The 20150-nt window shown below is 46.7% G+C and overlaps 1 protein-coding gene across 2 annotated transcripts in view; it reads right to left on the bottom strand.

Annotated features, from left to right (window-relative positions):
* RPS6KC1 (ribosomal protein S6 kinase C1) overlaps positions 1-19345 on the bottom strand; it is a 224987-nt gene extending 205642 nt beyond the window's left edge. The window contains exons 1-2 of one of the 2 annotated variants that reach the window (XM_068232950.1): positions 18024-19345; positions 6752-6787 (exon numbers count right to left, since the gene is read on the bottom strand). In XM_068232950.1, coding sequence (XP_068089051.1) covers positions 6752-6787; positions 18024-18125 — 138 coding nt within the window. In that variant the 5' untranslated portion in view covers positions 18126-19345. The remainder of the gene's footprint in view (positions 1-6751; positions 6788-18023) is intronic. The other variant, XM_068232949.1, reaches the window with a different exon arrangement.
* Positions 19346-20150: the final 805 nt, after the last annotated feature.

The raw sequence follows: 20150 nt of genomic DNA, 5'->3' as shown, positions 1-20150 counted from the left end.
ATGTTTGACGTTGCCTACATAGACGCCGGTAGCCGGAGGGGTGTGTGTATGCGGATTGCTGACGGAGCAGGAGTCAGCGACGGACACAGGTAAGTATACTGCACCAGGCATGTATGGGGAATCATTTTACATGGGGGGGCAGTGGGGAGGCATCATGGTGGCATCACAAGGACGATTCCCGAGAGATTTCATGCTGAATTCGATTGGGAAACAGCCTGCAGTGTATGGGCAGGCAACAGATTTCTCTCAGATCAGACTCGATCTGTCTCTAGGCAAATCTGTCCATACATAAATCGTCTGATGTATCATGGCTACCTTAATTGATAGACTCCATTAATAAACTGCACTAAGTCACTTGAAAGTCTGATCAGCCATGTGGGGGTGCACTCTGTGCAGTGGGGGCAGGGCAGGAGCGGAGGGGGATTGATGACACGTAGCCGCATTTACTCGCAGCTGGATCAATGCTCGATAGATTTCTGCCAAAATCTACTTGCCACGCTGGGTAGGAATTGATCGTTAGCTGATCTAATTCCAGACAGAGAGCTGATGCACATCAAGAGCAGTTCTGAGCATTTTTAAAAACGCTTGTGCTTTGAAAAGCGCTTGGCTAAGGTATTTCAATGGGATGGAGCACACCAGAATGATTCGTTTTTCCCAAACGCAAACGCGAGTCCTGCCGCATTTTTGTTGATTTCTGAGGCGATTCAGCCTGCATGTTAAGTATTGGAAAGTGGAAAATCGCTCTGAAAAGCGTTAGATCACAGCGGTTTTCCGAGCGTTTTTGTTACAGAAGCTGTTCGGTTACGCGCAGGAGTGCCCATTAGGTAGATCGCAATCTACTGATAGATCTCAAAGGACTTGTGGTAGAGGCCGATCCCACCACATACTCCATTCTGTATATACAAGTGTGCTCCTAAAATTGGACATAAGCAGATCATTTTGACTTGCTAATTTTTTAAAGTAGCTCACAAGCCGCAAAAGTGTGGGCATCTCTGAGTTACGGCTCTACTGTAACAAAAAAATAACAAATCCTACACCAAAACGCTCCAAAAATCGCTAGGTATGCTTAGAAAATCGCTAGGCACATGCCTAGAAAAATCAATTCAAAAAGCACTAAGCGTTTGCTTTTAAGCTAGCGCTTTTTGGTGTGCTCCGGCCCAGACAGAGGTTGATTGTCTTGTCATATTGGGCCATAATCAAGACGTGTATGGCTAGCTTATTATGTTTGCAACTACAGGTAGTCCCCGACTTACGAATGACCCGCCGATACGAAGGGCATGGATTCTGTGTTTCCATGGGAACAAGTCAAAAAAATGTTTTTCAAAAAATGTTTTTGAGAAAATCAATTTTAAAAAATGTAAAGGAAAAATGGCTTTTAAACGTGTATAAGGAGATACAGAGGGCAGAGGTGACACAGAGGCACGGGGGGGCACAGAGGAGGTGCAGGGGACAGAGGTGGCCCAATGTTCCGACTTAAAAACAGATTCAGGTTAAGAATGAACCTACGGTCCCTATCTCGTTCGCGGGGACTACCTGTACTGGCCACCAATAGACTACATGTTGTGTTCATTAACTGCCTGCAAATATGCAACATTCAAACTTTCCTTCCACATAAAAAAAAACAAAAAAAAAAACATGCTGGTAAGTTAACTGGTTTAATTTTAAAATTTGCCTTAGGGCTCGTTTCCATGCAGTGCAGAGCCCGGTGGCTCTGCTCTGTGCGTCACTCCTGGAAGGGGGATGCAGAGAATGCAATCCCATTCATTATACTGAATGGGATCGCAGTGTAGTCTAGTCTGCTGTCCCTGCGATAAGCGTGCTATATGGAAACGAGCCCTAATACTATGGTAGGGACATGAGACTGACTATAGTATGGAGCTCCTCTGACAGCCAGTGACATGACTATGTACACTGTAAAGTGCTGCAGAAGATGTCAGTGCTATATAAATACATAATAATGTTAGGACATTAGACTATGACTATGGTAGTATTAGATTGTGAGCCCCTCTGAGGACAGTGACAGTGTCAGTGACATGACTGTGTATTCAGTAAAGTGCTGCAAAAGGAGTCAGCTTTATATAATACAATAATAAGTAAAGGTGCATACACAATATGTGTCACCTGTCGAGATCGAGCTCGATCCTGCGGGTGACAATGTGGGGGAACGGCCGCTGTACAGACATCTCACTGTGTCACACTAGAGCAATGTGTACTATTGCTTATGGGCGGGGAAGAGGGGTGAGGGTGTGAAAGATGGGGCCCCAGGGGACACCAATACACACACTGGATTCTTGGCCAAGAGGGCCCTGATCATTGGCCCTACCGAAAGCTTTATGTTAAAGAGCACCTGAGACATTTTATCAAGCAGCTTTTATACTTCCATGCAGGCCACACGCAGGCGTAGAACAGTCAGGGCCACTGGAGTACGGCATGAGGGATCGTGGCTGCGCATGTGCATTGAAGCAGACTGGCCACGACTGGAATATATCAGGGGAGACAGCGGAGGAACGGAGGAGCCCTTGAGGACAACGATGGAGTCTACGACCAGCACGGAGCTAGAGGAAGCCCTGGGTAAGTATAAGGCATACATGGAAAAAGACGTCTGGAAAACCGGTGCAGGGGATTGCGGTTAGTAGAATATCGCTAAAGTTAGCAATAATCTTCTACTGCATTTTGAAAGTAACATATTGGTAATATTTACCAATATTTTCCTATGGCTAAACCGAACCCTACTCTCACACAGAAAACTTCCCTGGTGGTGCCTAACCCTAAGACTCCGCTCTCAGGTTGTGCCTAACCCCAAGACCTCCCCCTTAGTAGTGCCTGACCCTAAGACCCCCACCACCCCTGGTGGTGCCTAACCCCCCCCCCCCCCCTTCCCCCTGTTGGTGTCTAAACCTAATACCCTCTCCCCCCCCCACCAACCGATGGCACCTAACCCTAAATACCACTTTAAAGCATTACCCCCCCCCCCCCCCCCCCCCCTCTGCCGCACAGCCTCGTTATGAGGCAAAAGTAAAATTTCGGCGTACGGGAGTGCCCAATTATCAGCAAGAGGGTGAAAGTTCCGCACCAGCTATGCAATGCCGCAATTTGGTTTTCTGCAAGCCCACAATTCTATTGGATGCCTCTTGCCGATAATTGGGCACTGCAATGTGACTTGTATCATAGGCAACTATGGTGGGGCCGTTTTTACCAACAGTAAACTTTTCCTGCTTCAAAGTATAAAAGCTGCTTGATTAAATGTCTTAGGTTCCCTTTAAACCTTTTACAATGAGAAGAGAAGGAATATTCCCTCATGGGCTGATTCAGTCACAATACACATGGGGGCACTTGCAATAATAATTGTTGGGTTTAGCCCTGTGTAGTACAGTAAAGTGAATCTGATTGGTTGCCGTAGGATCCGACTCATCAGCCCTGGCCTGTGCACAGCTCTATGGAGCAGGTTTCTCTAGCACCAATCACTGAGTGAAAACATGGAGGAGGGAGGAGAGTGGAGGAGGAGGAGCCCATAGGGGACAGCTGTTGACATTAGCAGCAGAATATGAGGTAAATAAGAGTATAATTACCAGTACACAGGGCCGGCTGTTCACTGCAGCAAAGGGAAAAACCTACATAGTATCTCCACACAATGAGGCTAATCTACTAATTATGGAGAATAGCAAAGAACGTAAATGTTATGGGGAGAGGAGGTGGGGGATGGCAGAGAATGTCATGAAGGCGTCCACAAATAGGCTCTAGAGGTCGATGCAACTCACACCTCATCACAAAGTGTAACTGTCGGGCATAAAATCAAAAATGAATTCTTTATTTTTATCTGGTAAACAAGTAATAAGGATGCTAACCAGGCAATCCAAAAGATAAAATCATTATTACTTTTCTTGTTTATAAATGATCATTCCCCAGTTTACCTGACTCTTATTTGGTACACACAACATTTGGTACACAAAAAGGAAGTTGCAGGGCATGCTGGGTTGTCCTTTTTTGCTTCTTTACTTTCCCCTCAGACTTAACTAATGCAGTCTGATTGGCTGAAACCTCTTTCCCTCCTGGTTTCCCCTCCCACACCTCTGTTCCTCTCTGATTGGCCAATATTTCTCATGCTGAGACAGTGCACTTTCTAAAGTGGAGGGCAGGCAATGCATACACAATCAGGCAGAGGAGAGTAAGGGAGGAAATGACATCAGGATTGGCTTCAAAATAGCCACAGTTAAAATAGAAAATGCTAAGAAGGATTTTCTCTTTTTTTTACTGTAGGAAAATCACTAACATCAAAACTTGGGCAGTGCAATACAATGCAAAGTAGAGCAAGTATTTATCTACTTATATATGTGGGTTTTTCTTCGGAGATAGTATGGCTGACAGCTCCTCTTTAAAGCAAACCTAAAGCGGAAAAAAAATTAATGATATAATGAATTGTATGTGTAGTACGGATAAGGAATAGAGCATTAGTAGCAAAGAAAAGAGCCCCATATTTTTATTTTCAGTTATATAGCTTTTATTATAACTTTCCACTGTCACAGTTGCAGATTAGAAACCACTCTCTGTCTTGTAAGCTATAAAACAAAGCAGAAATAATGACCCTTTGAACTTTCCTGCAGTAAAACCTTATCTCAAGCTGTCTCTCACTGTTTCTTGGCTGTTTAGCCTCCCTAGCAGTATGATTATTTCCAGATTTAGGGTCTAAAAGCCGTGCAATTTTTTCACAAACTTTTAGACCCTAAAACCGGGGAAAAAAACATACCCTAAAGAGATCTGCAGCAGGCCCTGCATATAACTCACTCAGGCTCCGGATTACTGCTCTGAGCTGCGGATTTCCGTCGCGAGCCTGACTCGGGGTTACCGCTAAGGAGGTTAAGCTCTTCAGAAAACAGGACTGTATCCGACCCGCGGGGTGGAAGACCTCAGAGAAGCTCTTTTGCATAGATAACAACTGAGGTTATTTTAACTCTTCCTGCACTGGAAACAATATGAGACTTTTCTTTGCTACTAATATTTTATTTCTTAGTTGAAATATACATACAATTTGTTATCTCATAAGTTAATTTTCGCTTCACGTTTCCTTTAGGCCTCTTGCACACTACATGTGTTTCCGATTACAAAACCGTAGCAGCATGCAGTATTTTTTCTAATCTAAATCAAAAATCGGATCATGGAAAAAAAAATAAAAAATAAAAAAAATCGGAATCGCATGCAGTGTGCAAGAGGTGGCCACATACACCATACAGTAAAAATATCCAATTTTACACCAGTTACATTGGTCATTTTTTTTTTTTTGTTACACTCGGAGAACTTGATTGGAATTCTCAGATTGAAAAAAATATCTAAAAACTACCAGTATACGGTGAGTGGCCATCTTTATGAAGGTGGCCACACACACCATACAACTTTTACATTTATTTTCAATTCGAGAATTGCAATCAATTTCTCTGATTGATTGTAACATTTAAAGATCTGACCAATGTACAACACGTGTGTTCAAGGACATAGAGTAGCATTCAGAAAATGATTCAGGATACCCACTTTTATGTTAAATATCTTGGTTTCAGCATCAGAAGTACTTCCTATAGCTACATATTGCTGTATATTGATATTGATATGATGCTTAGGCTGTTTACTCTCTCCCCCCTCCCCAGTCTGGGAGGCCAGGTACTGAATTTTTTGCACTATAAGACTCACTTTTTCTTCCCCAAAAGTGGGGGAAAAAGTCACTGCATCTTATAGTCCAAACTAGTAGACCTTGGCCCGTTTAAAATCGGGCTCTAGGTCTATCTCTCACCGCCGCCACATCAGTGCGCATGCGCACGCACCCGTCCACCCACGCGCACACCTGCCCGGCTAACTGGCCCCGTCCTCCTGTCTCAACAGTCCATGCTGCGCACATGCACAGTAGCAAGAAGCATGGACCAAAGGACACAGAGACAGGAGTACGCAGGGACAGTTCACTTTTATTAGGTAAGATGAAAGGAGTTCCTGACTTGTGAACGCCTGCTAATACGAACCTCTGACCCGCCGCAATGTCTGGGACTCCCTATACTGTGCCCATGCAGAGGAGGACACGGGGGACACAAGGGGGTATAGAGGAGGACACATGGGGACAGAGGCAGACAAATGGGGGACACAGGAGGACACAACAAGTACAATGGGGCATGGAGGTAGATAATCCACAAGATGCCCCTTCACCATGGAAGCACCAGGTATAGTATATATTTTTCCCCTGGTTTTTGTCCTCTAAATCTAGGTGCATCTTATCGTCAGGAGCATCTTATAGTCCGAAAAATATGGTATATTTTGTACTGGCTACAGAACATTCTGCACTGATGTACTAAAAATGTTGCCGCTTGTGATAAATTTCAGAAAAACATATTTCACAACGGGAAAACACTGCGCATGCGCTGTCCTGTCCGTACACCTCCTTTATTGCGCTGCCATCGCACAGTGTGTTCTCCGCAAGCAGCTGCGCTAGTGAGGAACGCTCTCCGCCAGTTCAGGCGCTTAACACTGCATCAATTAGAATAAAGTATTCTCCTTCTCCTCCTAGCTGAACTGCAGCAGCCTGCAGCTTTCTAAGAGCTCACAATACAGCCGGGAGGCCTCATCTTCCAGTCTTCAGGGAGACACAGAACTGGATGCTACAAGGCTGGGAGGAGAGCGGGCTTCTCATTCTGACAACGTCCAGCAGGCAGACATAGATCAGAGCGCAGGGCACACAGCATGCAGAGCAGAACAGGCCCAGAAAAAGCAACATTACCTCCTGCACATCTTCCGGGTTCTTTCTGGACACAATCTGAAAAGAGAAACACAAGTCATTTAGAAGCAGGGCTGAGGGAGTCGGAGCAATTTTTGGGTACCTGGTGTCAGAAAAAAAATTAAAAATAAATATATACTGTAACTAAAAGAGAAAATATGATACAATGTTCAATTTGTAGATAATAGTCATCATAGATAACTTACACATACAGTAATAACAGTGCTTAAGGGGGCCATACACTTATAGATTTGCAGCAGATTCGACCATTAGATAGATTTCTGTCCCTTCCCCCCCCCCCTTTCTTTGATCTGGGGGTTATGTTAATTAAGAAATAGTAGGTTGGCCCCACAACTATGGTGTTCGTACAATATGCTGGAGTCCACTTCTCTTCCACCAGGGGTATTTCCCCTTTAAATATGTTTGTCACCTGTGTAGGTGTGGTGGGCAGGGGGTGTGGTCTCCATGTATTTAAAGAGGAACTCCAGTGAAAATAATGTAATAAAAAAGTGCTTCATTTTTACAATAATTATGTATAAATAATTTAGTCAGTGTTTGCCCATCGTAAAATATTTTAAATCCCTGATTTACATTCTGCCATTTATTACATGGTGACATTTTTACTGCTGGCAGGTGATATAGCTGCTGCTTGCTGTTTTGGCAGTTGGAAACAGTAAACAGCTATTTCCCACAATGCAGCAAGGTTCAGAGACAGGAAACTGCCAAGAGTACCACGGTCCTCAGAGTTTCTTTGTGGGAGGGGTTTCACCACAATATCAGTCATACAGCGCCCCCTGATGGTCTGTTTGTGAAAAGGAAAAGATTTCTCATGTAAAAGGGTGTATCAGCTACTGACTGGGATAAAGTTCAATTCTTGGTCGGAGTTTCTCTTTAAGATCACTTGTGATGTATCACATTAACTACGACTAAGGACCCGGTAGGGTCAAAACGCATCAGCTTGCATGCTGTCCTACTTTTGCTATTTTAAGAAGATTCAATAAAAAGGACTGTTTTTATTCTATGGAAGGTGTGCGGAGGAATCTCTTTGAAGATTTCTGTCAGATGCCTGTGAAGTCAAATCGGACAGGAATCTATCTGATGTGTGCCACACAATAGGAACAGATTTCCAATAGATTTCAGAATGAAATGTATTGGAAATCTATTGAAAATCGATCTAAATGCATTATGAGACCATTAGATCCAATGCAACTTTATGGGCCCAGTGTTCTCCCCAGGCTCTTTTAGCCGGGTGCTCCACCCGGCTAGATTTGGTGACCACCCGGCTGTCATCGGCTCACCTCCTAACCTCCTCCTATGCTGTAAGCAGAGTTGCCCTGCATTTTCATCTCTACCCACCCGGCTACTTTTTCATGCCACCCGGCTACTATTTCATGCCACCCGGCTGGAAAAAAATTCTGGGGAGAACACTGGGGCCATCGATCTGCTTCCAGCAGCAGATCGACCGAGATTTTCCATCCTGTCAGATAGATCAAATCAATCAAAATCGATCGCAAATCGATCGACTGGATGACTTGAAAGAATCGATTTCCGATCAATCGATTCTATAGAACCGATCGATCGATGGATGGCTGAAATCGACCAGTGTGGGCCCCTTTAGTCCAGAAAAATGAAAAAAAAAGTAAAATCAAAACACAAATTAATTTGTGCTGCTGCAACAAAGCAGTCACCATATTTTTAAAGGCAGATATACATATCTGATGTGTGCACAGGAATCCTTTATATATAATAAATAACATCTCTGCTGTAAAGGTGGCCATACACTTATAGATTTGCAGCAAAAAAAAAAAAAAAAAAAAAAATCACTCTAGTGGATTCCAGTCCTAAGAGCTCGTTCACAACTAGGGCATTTTGCGGGTTTTTTTTTAAGCGCCAGTGATTTTCAAAATCATCCTAAAAGTACTTGTGCAATGATTCCCTATGAGAGTGTTCCCATCTGATCCGAACAGCAAAGAGCTGCCTGTACCATTTTCTAAGCATTTTTGCTCAATGGAAAGTATAGGGAAACCACAAAGCGCTTGAAAAAGCACTTTGTATAGCGATTTCCCCAGCGCTTTCATGAATAAATACATTGTATTTATTGTTTTCCGGGTCAAAGAGTTCACTTCCTGACTGACGTCAGGAAGTGGAAAAAAAAAAAATCGCTCTGCAACAGCGCTTAGAATAGCGATTTATACAAAATCACAGTGCACAGCTAAGAGCCAGGAGCAGAAAAAAAACCGCACACAAAACAAAAAAAAAAAAAAAAAAAAAAAATCGCTGTCAGCGATTACAATTTTAGATGTAAACAAGCCCTAAATGGGTGATGCAAGAAGAAATGCTGAGGAGTTAAAAAACTTTTCCTTCAAAGTTGACTCTCCAAACACAGATACATGGCAACTATCCCATCCGTTACTCTCTAAATACTACCTTTGCTACGCCTTGCCCTAAATATCAGGTCATGTGACGTAAAGCAGCGCAGCTAAACTACAGGCTATTCTTGGCTTACATCATCCAGCAGTTTAATTGCAGGGGAGGCGAGCACAGACTGAACCTTCTGAGAAGATTGCAGTCTAGAGCAATGAAAGTCTATTGTGTGGGAAGCTGCTTGTAAATAAAGATGATGACCAATTACTTTAATAGTGATTTACTACAAGTTTCTACACACATAGTAGGCTCTGCACCTAATGGTGTGTACACACTTGAAAGATTAATGAAAGATCTTAGACCAATTTTACCCCCTTCCATGAAGTATGAGAGCCATTCTCTACACAGTCTATTCTATGGAGCTGAACTCCCCATCAGATAAAAATCTTTGCAAGATGCTGCACACAAAGATGCATTCATAGTCTATGGGCCTGATTCACAAAGCGGTGCTAACAGTTAGCACGATGGTGAAAAGCCCTTTATCACGCCTAAACTTAGTTTAGGCGTAATAAGTTTAGGCGTGATAAGTTTAAGCACCAACTGGGTTAGCACCGCAGTGCACAGCTGATCAAAAGTTTTGCGCTAGCAAAGTCTGGTGCACTTCGCATAGAGTTTAATGGAGCTGCTTTGCGTGCGGGACTTTGTGCGCGATCTAAACTTTTCTAAACTTATCATGCCTAAACTTATCACGCCTAAACTGGCTTTTCACCAGCGTGGTGCAATGGTTATCATGCCTAAAGTCTCTAACTGGGTTAGCACCGCTTTGTGAATCGAGCCCTATATCTGCAGATCTCATACACAGCTTGTTTAATAGACATTAATCTGCAGATCAGATCCACCAGGATGGATCTTCAGATCTGCAGATGATAGTCAGATATGCAGATGAATGTCTGTTAAACAAGGTGTGTATGAGGATCTGCAGATCTCATAGACTATGAATGCATTTTGCAGGAACTGGTGTTTTGCAGATACTGATCTTTTGAATGTGTACAGCATCTGTGTGTGCAGCATCTTGCAAAGATTTCTATCTGATGGGGAGTTCAGCTCCATAGAATAGACTGTGTAGGTATGGCTCTCATGCTACATGGAAGGGGGTAAAATTGGTCTAAAGGCTCGTACACACATCGGATTTTCGCAAACAACCCGTCGTTTGGACGTCAAATCAGGCATGTGTACAGTCTGTCGTTCAGCTGATAAGACTGGACTTGCGCTCAAGTCCAGTCTTATCAGCTGAATGACAAACTGTACACGCGCCCGATTTGACGTCCAAACGGCGGGTTGTTTGCGAAAATCCGACGTGTGTATGTACCTTAAGATCGTTAATTAATCTTTCAAGTGTGTACATACCATTAGTGCTGTACAGGACTAGGACGGTTCCTGCCTGAACTTGGGTGTCACAGTATCCTAGCCAGAGGGCCAGCAGACAGACAGACAGCTTCCATGCAGCCTCTATACTACCCTCATGCCAGGTGTATTTCTAGCAGTGGGAGAATGTTGAGCATTGAGTAGAAAGAGAAGTACCAGATAAGCAAGTTTCCCCAGTGACTCACATGTGGGCGGAGACTTGCTGCTGAGGGAACATGGAGGAAACTGACAGGGAAGCCGGTTATCAGGACTGCAGGGGATCTGTGCTGTTACCGTCACCACATATACATCACACACTAAGGGCCCAGTCACACTTAAGCGGGAATCACGCGATTCCCGCTCAGCGCAAAACGCTAGCGGTTTGTAAAAACCGCTAGCCCATTTAAGCCTATGGCAGCCTATGGCAGTGTTCTCACGTTAACCGCAAATGCATAGCATGCAGCGTTTTGCATGCGATTAGCAATCGCGATTAGCATGCATGCACCGCTAATCGCGATCACTCCCAAAACGCTACAGTGTCCAGTGATTTTTCCGTATTAATCGTGGAAAAAAAACACTCCCGCAAAACACTAGAGGTAATTGCCGGCGTTTTGCGGTTTTAGGGGCGATTGGGGCCTAAGGGCCCAGTCACACTCAGGCGCTCTTCTCCCGCGATTCTCGCTTTGTTGACCGCCAGGGATCAGCAAAGAGCTGTTGCACGAGTAATCCTATGGGATGACTATCACTGCAGTGATTGTGGCACAGTTGCAATTATCGCTGATCGCGCTGCAGGCAGCAATTTTCCCAGCGATTACCTCGCAATTATCATTCACTAGAATGAGAATTGCAAAACGTAATCCCCTTTTTTCCCCCTCTTTTCCATGGGAGGCTAAACTGCTTGCTTGTCGCTTGTCGGGCAGTTCAGCCTCCTGGCCACAAGTACCTTGTAGCTGCGAATGGGCAGCATTTGGTAAAAGCACATTGCCACTTTAAGGGCCTGTACACACTGCTGCGCTTGCGCTGTGCTTTTTAATCGCAAAGCCTTCATGAAAGTAGCAAAATCGCATTGCACCAGTGTGTACAGGTCTTCACGATTTTCATGATTTTTCAAAAGACCTTGCGATTAAAGAACGCATGCGATTATAAAAGCGCAGTGCAAGCGCAGCAGTGTGTACAGGCCCTAAGCCTGCGTGCAGCAACATCCCATGGTACACCACAAATCGCTCCCACTTCAAAATTACCACGTGGCCCCCTCCTTGGTTCCAAATCCACCCGTGTGGCTGACAGATCACACACCTCTCCCCCGGTATCCTCTCCTCACATAGCAGAGTAGCAGAGCAGTGTAAAATTTACCTGTTCTAGCTGTTGTGTCTCTTCCATTCTTCCCAGCAGCTGCACGCTCTAGTCTTGCACACCTCCAGCTCCTGATCACGTGACAGGACTTCAGAGCCAGAGGTATGCAGCATAGAGCGTGTATGTCAGAAGATTAGGAAACCTGAAGCAGCACTGGAGAAGGTAAGTATTATACCGCTCCACTGTGCTACACAGAAGAAGGGGGAGGAGCAGGGATCCAGAGGCCCCCCTTCATGGCACTATAGTTACGCCACTTTATTTGAGACTGTCCAATAGATGGTGAATCTTACAACTAAAAATAAAAATATGAGACTCTTTTCTTTGCTACTAATGTTCTGTTCATTAAACATACCAGGCAGACATTATACATCATACGTTTTTGAGTTTTTTTCGCATCAGGTTTGCTTTAACAATGAGATTCTCCCATGATCCCATCAGTGACTGGTTCTCTTACATTCATACACTCCTGTCTGTAACTATGGGATCCTCTATACTACAGCCAGGCAGAGTGAGCATGTAGTGTCATTCAATCATCTGCAATCTGTGTACAGCCACGCCTCTTCAGCTAATGTCAAGTGAGGTCATATGAATGCAGCAAGACTGCAGCCTCCCCGGGGAGGACATAGAGAGCAGCTCAGCCTCCACAGAAGAGGAGAGGCAGCCAAACAAGCCAGCAGATCTATACAAGCTCCAGCCAGCAAACACACACACGGCATAGAGACCTCCTCTATACAGAATCTGTATGACACGCTGCAGTCTGAAGGTTCCAACTGTGACATATCACAGGGAGGAGAGAGGTGGAAGAGAGAATCTGATTGGTTCCTATAAGTAGGGCAGCCCCCAGATAGGTTTAAAGAGAAACTGTAACCAAGAATTGATCTTCATCCCAATCAGAAGCTGATACCTTCTTTCCCATGAGAAATCTATTCCTTTTCTCAAACGGATCATCAGGGGGCTCTGTATGGCTGATTTTTTTGGTGAAACCCCTCCTACATGTGATGTAAGCGCCTCACAGCTCTGAGGTCCTGACATCACACTGTGGGGGTCTTGTTGAATTGTGGGAAATAACAGCTGTTTCCAACTGCCAAAAAAGAAAGCAGCATCTCCTTCCAGTAACATCACCTGCCAGCAGTAAAAATGTCCCCATATGATAAATGTCAGAATGTAAATCAGGGTATTTATAGCGTAATTGTAACTGCACCGATGGTAAGTCGATGTGCTGCAATCACCTCTGGAGTCACAAGTGTTCTGTCAATTACTCCATCAGATTCGCACCATCTAAAATGCTTTTATTAGGCAATCTTCTTAAAAGTTACAGCATATTAAAAGTCCACATGTGGGTGTGCACCATAGGATGACGCACAGGCGTTTCGGGCCGTCCTTGGTCCTTTCTCAAATCCTGACAGACCCACACTAACACAAGATTGCTGGTCTCAGTTGTATAAAGTCCAAAAGCGGACCACATAGAGTACTGCTGCTTAGCATAAATGCATATTCATAAGAAGTAAACCCACCAATCAGAGACCAAGTCCCATATACTGGTGTTAAATAACCCTTATAGCGACCATGATACCATCCACAGTGTATAAGTGACAGCCTATATGTTATGGACACTCACCAATAACATCCCACTTGTATAAAATACCAGGGAAAATAGTTAATATAAGGCTCACCGTGTCCACATCCTGTTAATACAATATAAGCAAAAATGACCAATCCAAATTCAGCCTACAACGTCCGTGCAGGGACTGATCCAAGCTGTGGCCAATCAGGAGCGCCCACCCGCGTCCCCCGCATCCCCATTGGACATATCTTTGCATAGAAAGCCGCTTAAGGGCCAATAAGCTATGGCCTCTGTTAGTTATGATAGGCACCAATAGGAATAACGCCGACGCGTCCGCCGAATCAGCAGTCTTGCGGCAGGGAACACGTGAGCACATCACGCGCTTCTATCCTCCAATGAGCGAAGTCCCGACAGCGTCCGCTCAGAGCATCTACGCAGCACAGCACGTCATCCAAACGACGTACTATCATGCCAATCAGAAGCCCACCGCCAGCGTCCGCTCTAGCACATCAAGGGATGCGGTGGAGCTTTCCGGCCAATCAAAAGCCCGCCGACAGCGTCTGCTCTAACGCATCAGGAGGTGTAGCGGAGACAGCGCATCCGTAGATGCGCAGTGTCCGCACTAAGTTTATGTATGCAAATTAGCCATGCGAATGCGGAGCAACCCAGATAGGCAACCCCAAGTGGCCACACTCTCAGATGGCAGAGGGTGCAGGATCGGGTGGGCGGCAACCAAACAACTTATCAAAACTACCACAATACATGGTCAAACATAACATTATCTCATGTAAATCAGGGAGAGGAAAGATTTTACAATGGGCAAACACTGACTAAATTATTTATACATAATTATTGTAAAAATTAAGCACTTTTTTTTTTTAAATTACATTATTTTCACTAGAGTTCCTCTTTAAAATGTTACTGGCCACAGAATAATCAGTGGGATAAAATCTGACATATCTAGGAATGAATGGTGTGACATTTGGCAATGCTCCATGTTCTGCTGTCTATAGGTAGGAAAGTATATTGTGGGAACGGCTTTGGAATCCCATGAGGAACCAAAACAGAAAGCTTCTCCTCAACTTGGCCCAGAAAAGCAAGACAGCTAATAAACAATACAAACATAGCTGGCATTGGCATGTAGCTTTAGAAATATAGCTGGTATTAGCAAAAGAAGGTTAGTGTGAGGCAGAGGATGGGGGGGGGGGGGGGAGAGGTTAGTGCGAGACAGAGGCTGGGGAGGGGGATGTAATCGTGAGGTAGAGGCCAGTGTAGGTTAGCGCAAGGCAAAGGCCAGGGTAGAGATAAATGTTAGGCAGAGGCCTGGGGGAAGGTGTTAGGCAGAGGCCTGGGGGAAGGTTAGTGTGAGGCAGAGGCAAAGGGGGAAGGTTAGTGTTAGGCAGAGGCCAAGGGGGAAGGTTAGTGTGAGGCAGAGGCAAAGGGGGAAGGTTAGTGTTAGGCAGAGGCCTGGGGGAAGGTTAGTGTTAGGCAGAGGCCAAGGGGGAAGGTTAGTGTGAGGCAGAGGACAAGGGGGAAGGTTAGTGTTAGGCAGAGGCCTGGGGGAAGGTTAGTGTTAGGCAGAGGCCTGGGGGAAGGTTAGTGTTAGGCAGAGGCCTGGGGGAAGGTTAGTGTTAGGCAGAGGCCTGGGGGAAGGTTAGTGTGAGGCAGGGGCCAAGGGGAAAGGTTAGTGTGAGGCAGGGGCCAAGGGGGAAGGTTAGTGTGAGGCAGAGGCCTGGGGGAAGGTTAGTGTTAGGCAGAGGCCTGGGGGAAGGTTAGTGTTAGGCAGAGGCCTGGGGGAAGGTTAGTGTTAGGCAGAGGCCTGGGGGAAGGTTAGTGTGAGGCAGGGGCCAAGAGGAAAGGTTAGTGTGAGGCAGGGGCCCAGGGGGAAGGTTAGTGTTAGGCAGAGGCCTGGGGGAAGGTTAGTGTTAGGCAGAGGCCTGGGGGAAGGTTAGTGTTAGGCAGAGGCCTGGGGGAAGGTTAGTGTGAGGCAGGGGCCAAGGGGGAAGGTTAGTGTTAGGCAGAAGCCTGGGGGAAGGTTAGTGTTAGGCAGAGGCCTGGGGGAAGGTTAGTGTTAGGCAGAGGCCTGGGGGAAGGTTAGTGTTAGGCAGAGGCCTGGGGGAAGGTTAGTGTTAGGCAGAGGCCTGGGGGAAGGTTAGTGTTAGGCAGAGGCCTGGGGGAAGGTTAGTGTTAGGCAGAGGCCTGGGGGAAGGTTAGTGTTAGGCAGAGGCCTGGGGGAAGGTTAGTGTTAGGCAGAGGCCTGGGGGAAGGTTAGTGTTAGGCAGAGGCCTGGGGGAAGGTTAGTGTTAGGCAGAGGCCTGGGGGAAGGTTAGTGTGAGGCAGAGGCCTGGGGGAAGGTTAGTGTGAGGCAGAGGCCTGGGGGAAGGTTAGTGTGAGGCAGAGGCCTGGGGGAAGGTTAGTGTGAGGCAGAGGACAAGGGGGAAGGTTAGTGTTAGGCAGAGGCCTGGGGGAAGGTTAGTGTTAGGCAGAGGCCTGGGGGAAGGTTAGTGTTAGGCAGAGGCCTGGGGGAAGGTTAGTGTTAGGCATTTAGGCAGAGGCCTGGGGGAAGGTTAGTGTTAGGCAGAGGCCTGGGGGAAGGTTAGTGTTAGGCAGAGGCCTGGGGGAAGGTTAGTGTTAGGCAGAGGCCTGGGGGAAGGTTAGTGTTAGGCAGAGGCCTGGGGGAAGGTTAGTGTGAGGCAGAGGCCTGGGGGAAGGTTAGTGTGAGGCAGAGGCCTGGGGGAAGGTTAGTGTGAGGCAGAGGCCAAGGGGGAAGGTTAGGCAGAGGCCAAGGGGGAAGGTTAGGCAGAGGCCAAGGGGGAAGGTTAGGCAGAGGCCAAGGGGGAAGGTTAGGCAGAGGCCAAGGGGGAAGGTTAGGCAGAGGCCAAGGGGGAAGGTTAGGCAGAGGCCAAGGGGGAAGGTTAGGCAGAGGCCAAGGGGGAAGGTTAGGCAGAGGCCAAGGGGGAAGGTTAGGCAGAGGCCTGGGGGAAGGTTAGGCAGAGGCCTGGGGGAAGGTTAGTGTGAGGCAGAGGACTGGTGTCTCACAAACAGAATTGTACCCAATACTCATAATATCATTCAAACTCCATAATTAGCTGCTTGTCCAGAATTATACTGTAATTTATATCTAAAAATCCCCATTGTTCTAATCCAGTGATCTGCAAACTTGGCTCTTCAGCTGTTAAGGAACTACAAGTCCCAAAATGCATTGTGGGACTTGTAGTTCCTAAACAGCTGGAGAGCCAAGTTTGCAGATCACTGTTCTAATCTCATCCAGAAAGAAAATAAAATGATTTAGATGGAATGAAACAACTTGTGATATCCCCTCTGCATGTCACACTGAGAGGTAATGCTGCACAGAATCTCTACTTTCACAGAGAGAAAGCAGAAGTATGCCAAGACCAAAGTACAGCCACAGCCACGAGAAGCTGACATCTCTTTCTGCTCTTGTGTGTCTGGGTGTCCAGAGGGAAAAACTTCAAAGAGGCTCTCGGCCTGCAGGAGGAAATGAAAGCAAAAAAAGAGGACCTCCTGCTTCCGAACCCCAAGAGCTACCCCTCTCCAGCAAGCCTGGACATATACATGTAATTAAGGTGCCTGAGCGCATACATATGAATTGGCCGCCGGGAGACTTGGGCACAGGATACAGCCAGTATGGCTTATCCTGCTGCTGCAAAAGTTCCCGGCGGCATAAATTCTATTCCCCCTCCAGGTCCATGTGGATAATGGGAAAGATGTAATTCTGCTGTGCACTGTGCAGAAGGCTGAAAAGCCTGCACAGCCCAGCAATGCAAAAATGAGCCTGGTCTTTAGGCGGGGTTACCACTGTGGTCGTCAAGTGGTTAAAGTGTACCAGAGACGAACCTACATAAAAGATTTATACATACCTGAGGCTTCCTCCAGCCTCCTCTGCATAAAGCCCAGCCTCCTCTGCATCAATTGCTCCCACGCTGTCTTCCTTCGCCTGGTCCCAGTAGAAGCCCTGTAAGTTTTGCCAGTCGGGGTCAGTTAGCGCATGCACAGTGCGGTGTGTGTCACACACACACACCCCGCTGTCTCGCTCCCGTGGCTGGGAGCATCCTGTGTCTCAGCCATGGGAGCATGGTGCGCGTATGCAGTGCGCCCCAACTCGCCAAACTTACGGGGCTTCTACCGGGACAAGGAGAAGGCGGAGAAAGACGTGGTGGGAGCAATCAATGTTGAGGAGGCTGGAGGAAGTCCCAGGTATGTATAAATCTTTTATGTAGGTTCGTCTCTGGTACACTTTAATCTTTCCCATATCTTTCCCAATCTCATTAGACAGTTCCGAAAGTTTCAGTTCAGCCTCTGCCAGCTCCAGTTTCTGTAGAGCCACATTATTGGCAATTCAGATTTTAAATAACATTTGTAGCATCTCTACACCAGGCAGAGGATCAGCAGGACAGTCAGGAAATATGCATTATTTAAAAGGAAATAAACATGTCAGCCTGAGGTGATATTTAACTCGTTATACAACACATCCCAGCTCACCCCCAGCAAGCCCCTTTCCCCAATGAGGACCCTGCCATGCCCGATCCTCTCCCCCGATATCAGGGATCACTTTAGTCCAACACTTACCCTGGCGGTGACCTTGTAGATGGTGAAGCCTTTGCGGTGGCGGCGGGGGTCGGTGACGGTGTAGAAGCGGGCCAGGTCTCCCCTGTCTCTTGGAGAGATCATACTGTCCAGTTAACCCCAGGGAGAGAAGCTCAGAGCATCAGCACCCCGACCAGCAGCCATCTATCTACCCTCTCCAGCCACCCCAACCCCCTCCCCCAGTCCACACACACACAAAAGCCTGGGGACAGCCTGCAAGAAGGATGACACTACTCAGGGCAGAGGTCACATCATCCTCATCACCATGACAACCAGCTCTGACTATCTGTCAGCATCCATCCTTCTCCAGTGGTACCCAGAGGTCACGTGACCCTCCTCAGCAGCAGCGTCTGGCCGCAGACAGGGCGCTCCCCGGGCTCAGCGTCTCCCCGTACACCCTCTATGTACTCCGCACACACACGCTGCGGAGCTGCTGTCACTGCTGCACACCACACCTCAGTCACAACTTCCGGGTCACCCAGCGCCAGCCGCACCAGCTGCTCACTTCCGCCAGCCCTGCCCAGCTGCAGCAGGAGAGGTGTAGAGACGGGAGATGGCCAGCAGAGGGCGCTCCGGCTGCAGCAGGAGAGGTGCAGAGGCGGGAGATGGCCAGCAGAGGGCGCTCCGGCTGCAGCATTAGAGGTGCAGAGGCGGGAGATGGCCAGCAGAGGGCGCTCCGGCTGCAGCAGAAGAGGTGCAGAGACGGGAGATGGCCAGCAGATGGCGCTCCGGCTGCAGCATTTGCTCAGCATTGCAACTGCCAAAGGAAGCTTAGCTATATTATTATTTTTGAATTATTATTAGTCTACTTTTTAGCAACAAACAATCCGTTTTCTGCAATTTTGGGCTCTATTCACAATCAGGCATGCGGTAAAGGATTTTTTTTTACCGCTAAATTACCGCCAGCGGTAATGTCTTCATTTTTTCCACATTCACTAAAATGTTCCGCATGTTTTCCACATGCGGGTATATTGCAGAAAAAAGTGCGGCAACACCCGTAAGCATGCGTAAAAAAAGTAGCATTAAAAAATTGTCCCCCTAGAAATGTTCTAAGTAGCCTTGCTCTCCACTGATTAATCACGAATAACCACGGTGGTTACTCATGATTCAAATTAGCTCTAATTGCCACAGCTGAGCGGGTAGATGCGGCAGGGTTAATTACCCATAGCTCCCAACTGTCCCTCTTTTGGAGGGACAGTCCCTCTTTGGGAGCCCTGTCCCTCTTTCCTCCTCATTTGTCCCTCTTTTAGGTCTTTATGGTATGCGTGACTATGCGCATAATGGGGGCGTGATCAGGGGTGTGGCAGGGGCATGGCTTAAAGAGGAACTCCAGTGAACAGTTTACTGTTGGCAGGTGATGTAGCTGCTGCATGGTTTTTGGCAGTTGGAAACAGCTATAAACAGCTATTTCCCACAAAAGTTTGAACTTTTCTTGTGGGAGGGGTTACTTGTGGGAGGGGTTTCATCACAATATCAGTCATAAAGCGCTCCCTGATGGTCTGTTTGTGGAAAGGAATAGATTTCTCATGTAAAAGGGGGTATCAGCTACTGATTGGGATAAAGTTCAATTTTTGGTCGGAGTTTCTCTTTAAGTGTCCCTCTCTCATTTCAAAAAGTTGGGAGGTATGAATTACCAATATGCCGCTCTCCACTCAGCGTTTCAATGAGCTTTGCAAGCGTCTATTGGATGCATTGCAAACCTCGCTACAGAGGTGGAAGTGCTCCATAGCGAGGCTTGCAACGCATCCAATAGACGCTTGCAAAGCTCAATGAAACGTTGAGCGGAGAGCGGCATTATGGGTAATTAGCCCTGCCACATCTAGCTGCTCAGCTGTGGCAATTAGAGCTAATTTGAATCACGAGTAACCACCGTGGTTATTCGTGATTAATCCGTGGAGAGCAAGGCTAGTTCTTAGTCCAGCAAACACAGCACTTAAAGAGACTCTGTAACAAAATTTAGAGCCTTATTTCTATCCTATAAGTTCCTATACCTGTTCTAATGTGCTCTGTTTAACTGCAGCCTTTCCTAGTTGCACAGTGGCTGTGTTATCTCTGTTATATGATCTAATCTTCTCTCCTCTGTCAGGTCTGTCGGGCTCAGGCAGTCAG

This window comes from Hyperolius riggenbachi, chromosome 4, assembly GCF_040937935.1.
Source record: "Hyperolius riggenbachi isolate aHypRig1 chromosome 4, aHypRig1.pri, whole genome shotgun sequence".
NCBI classification, from domain to species: domain Eukaryota; kingdom Metazoa; phylum Chordata; class Amphibia; order Anura; family Hyperoliidae; genus Hyperolius; species Hyperolius riggenbachi.
The sequence above is the reverse complement of the archived record's forward strand: the minus strand, read 5'-3'. Positions and strand labels throughout refer to the sequence as shown.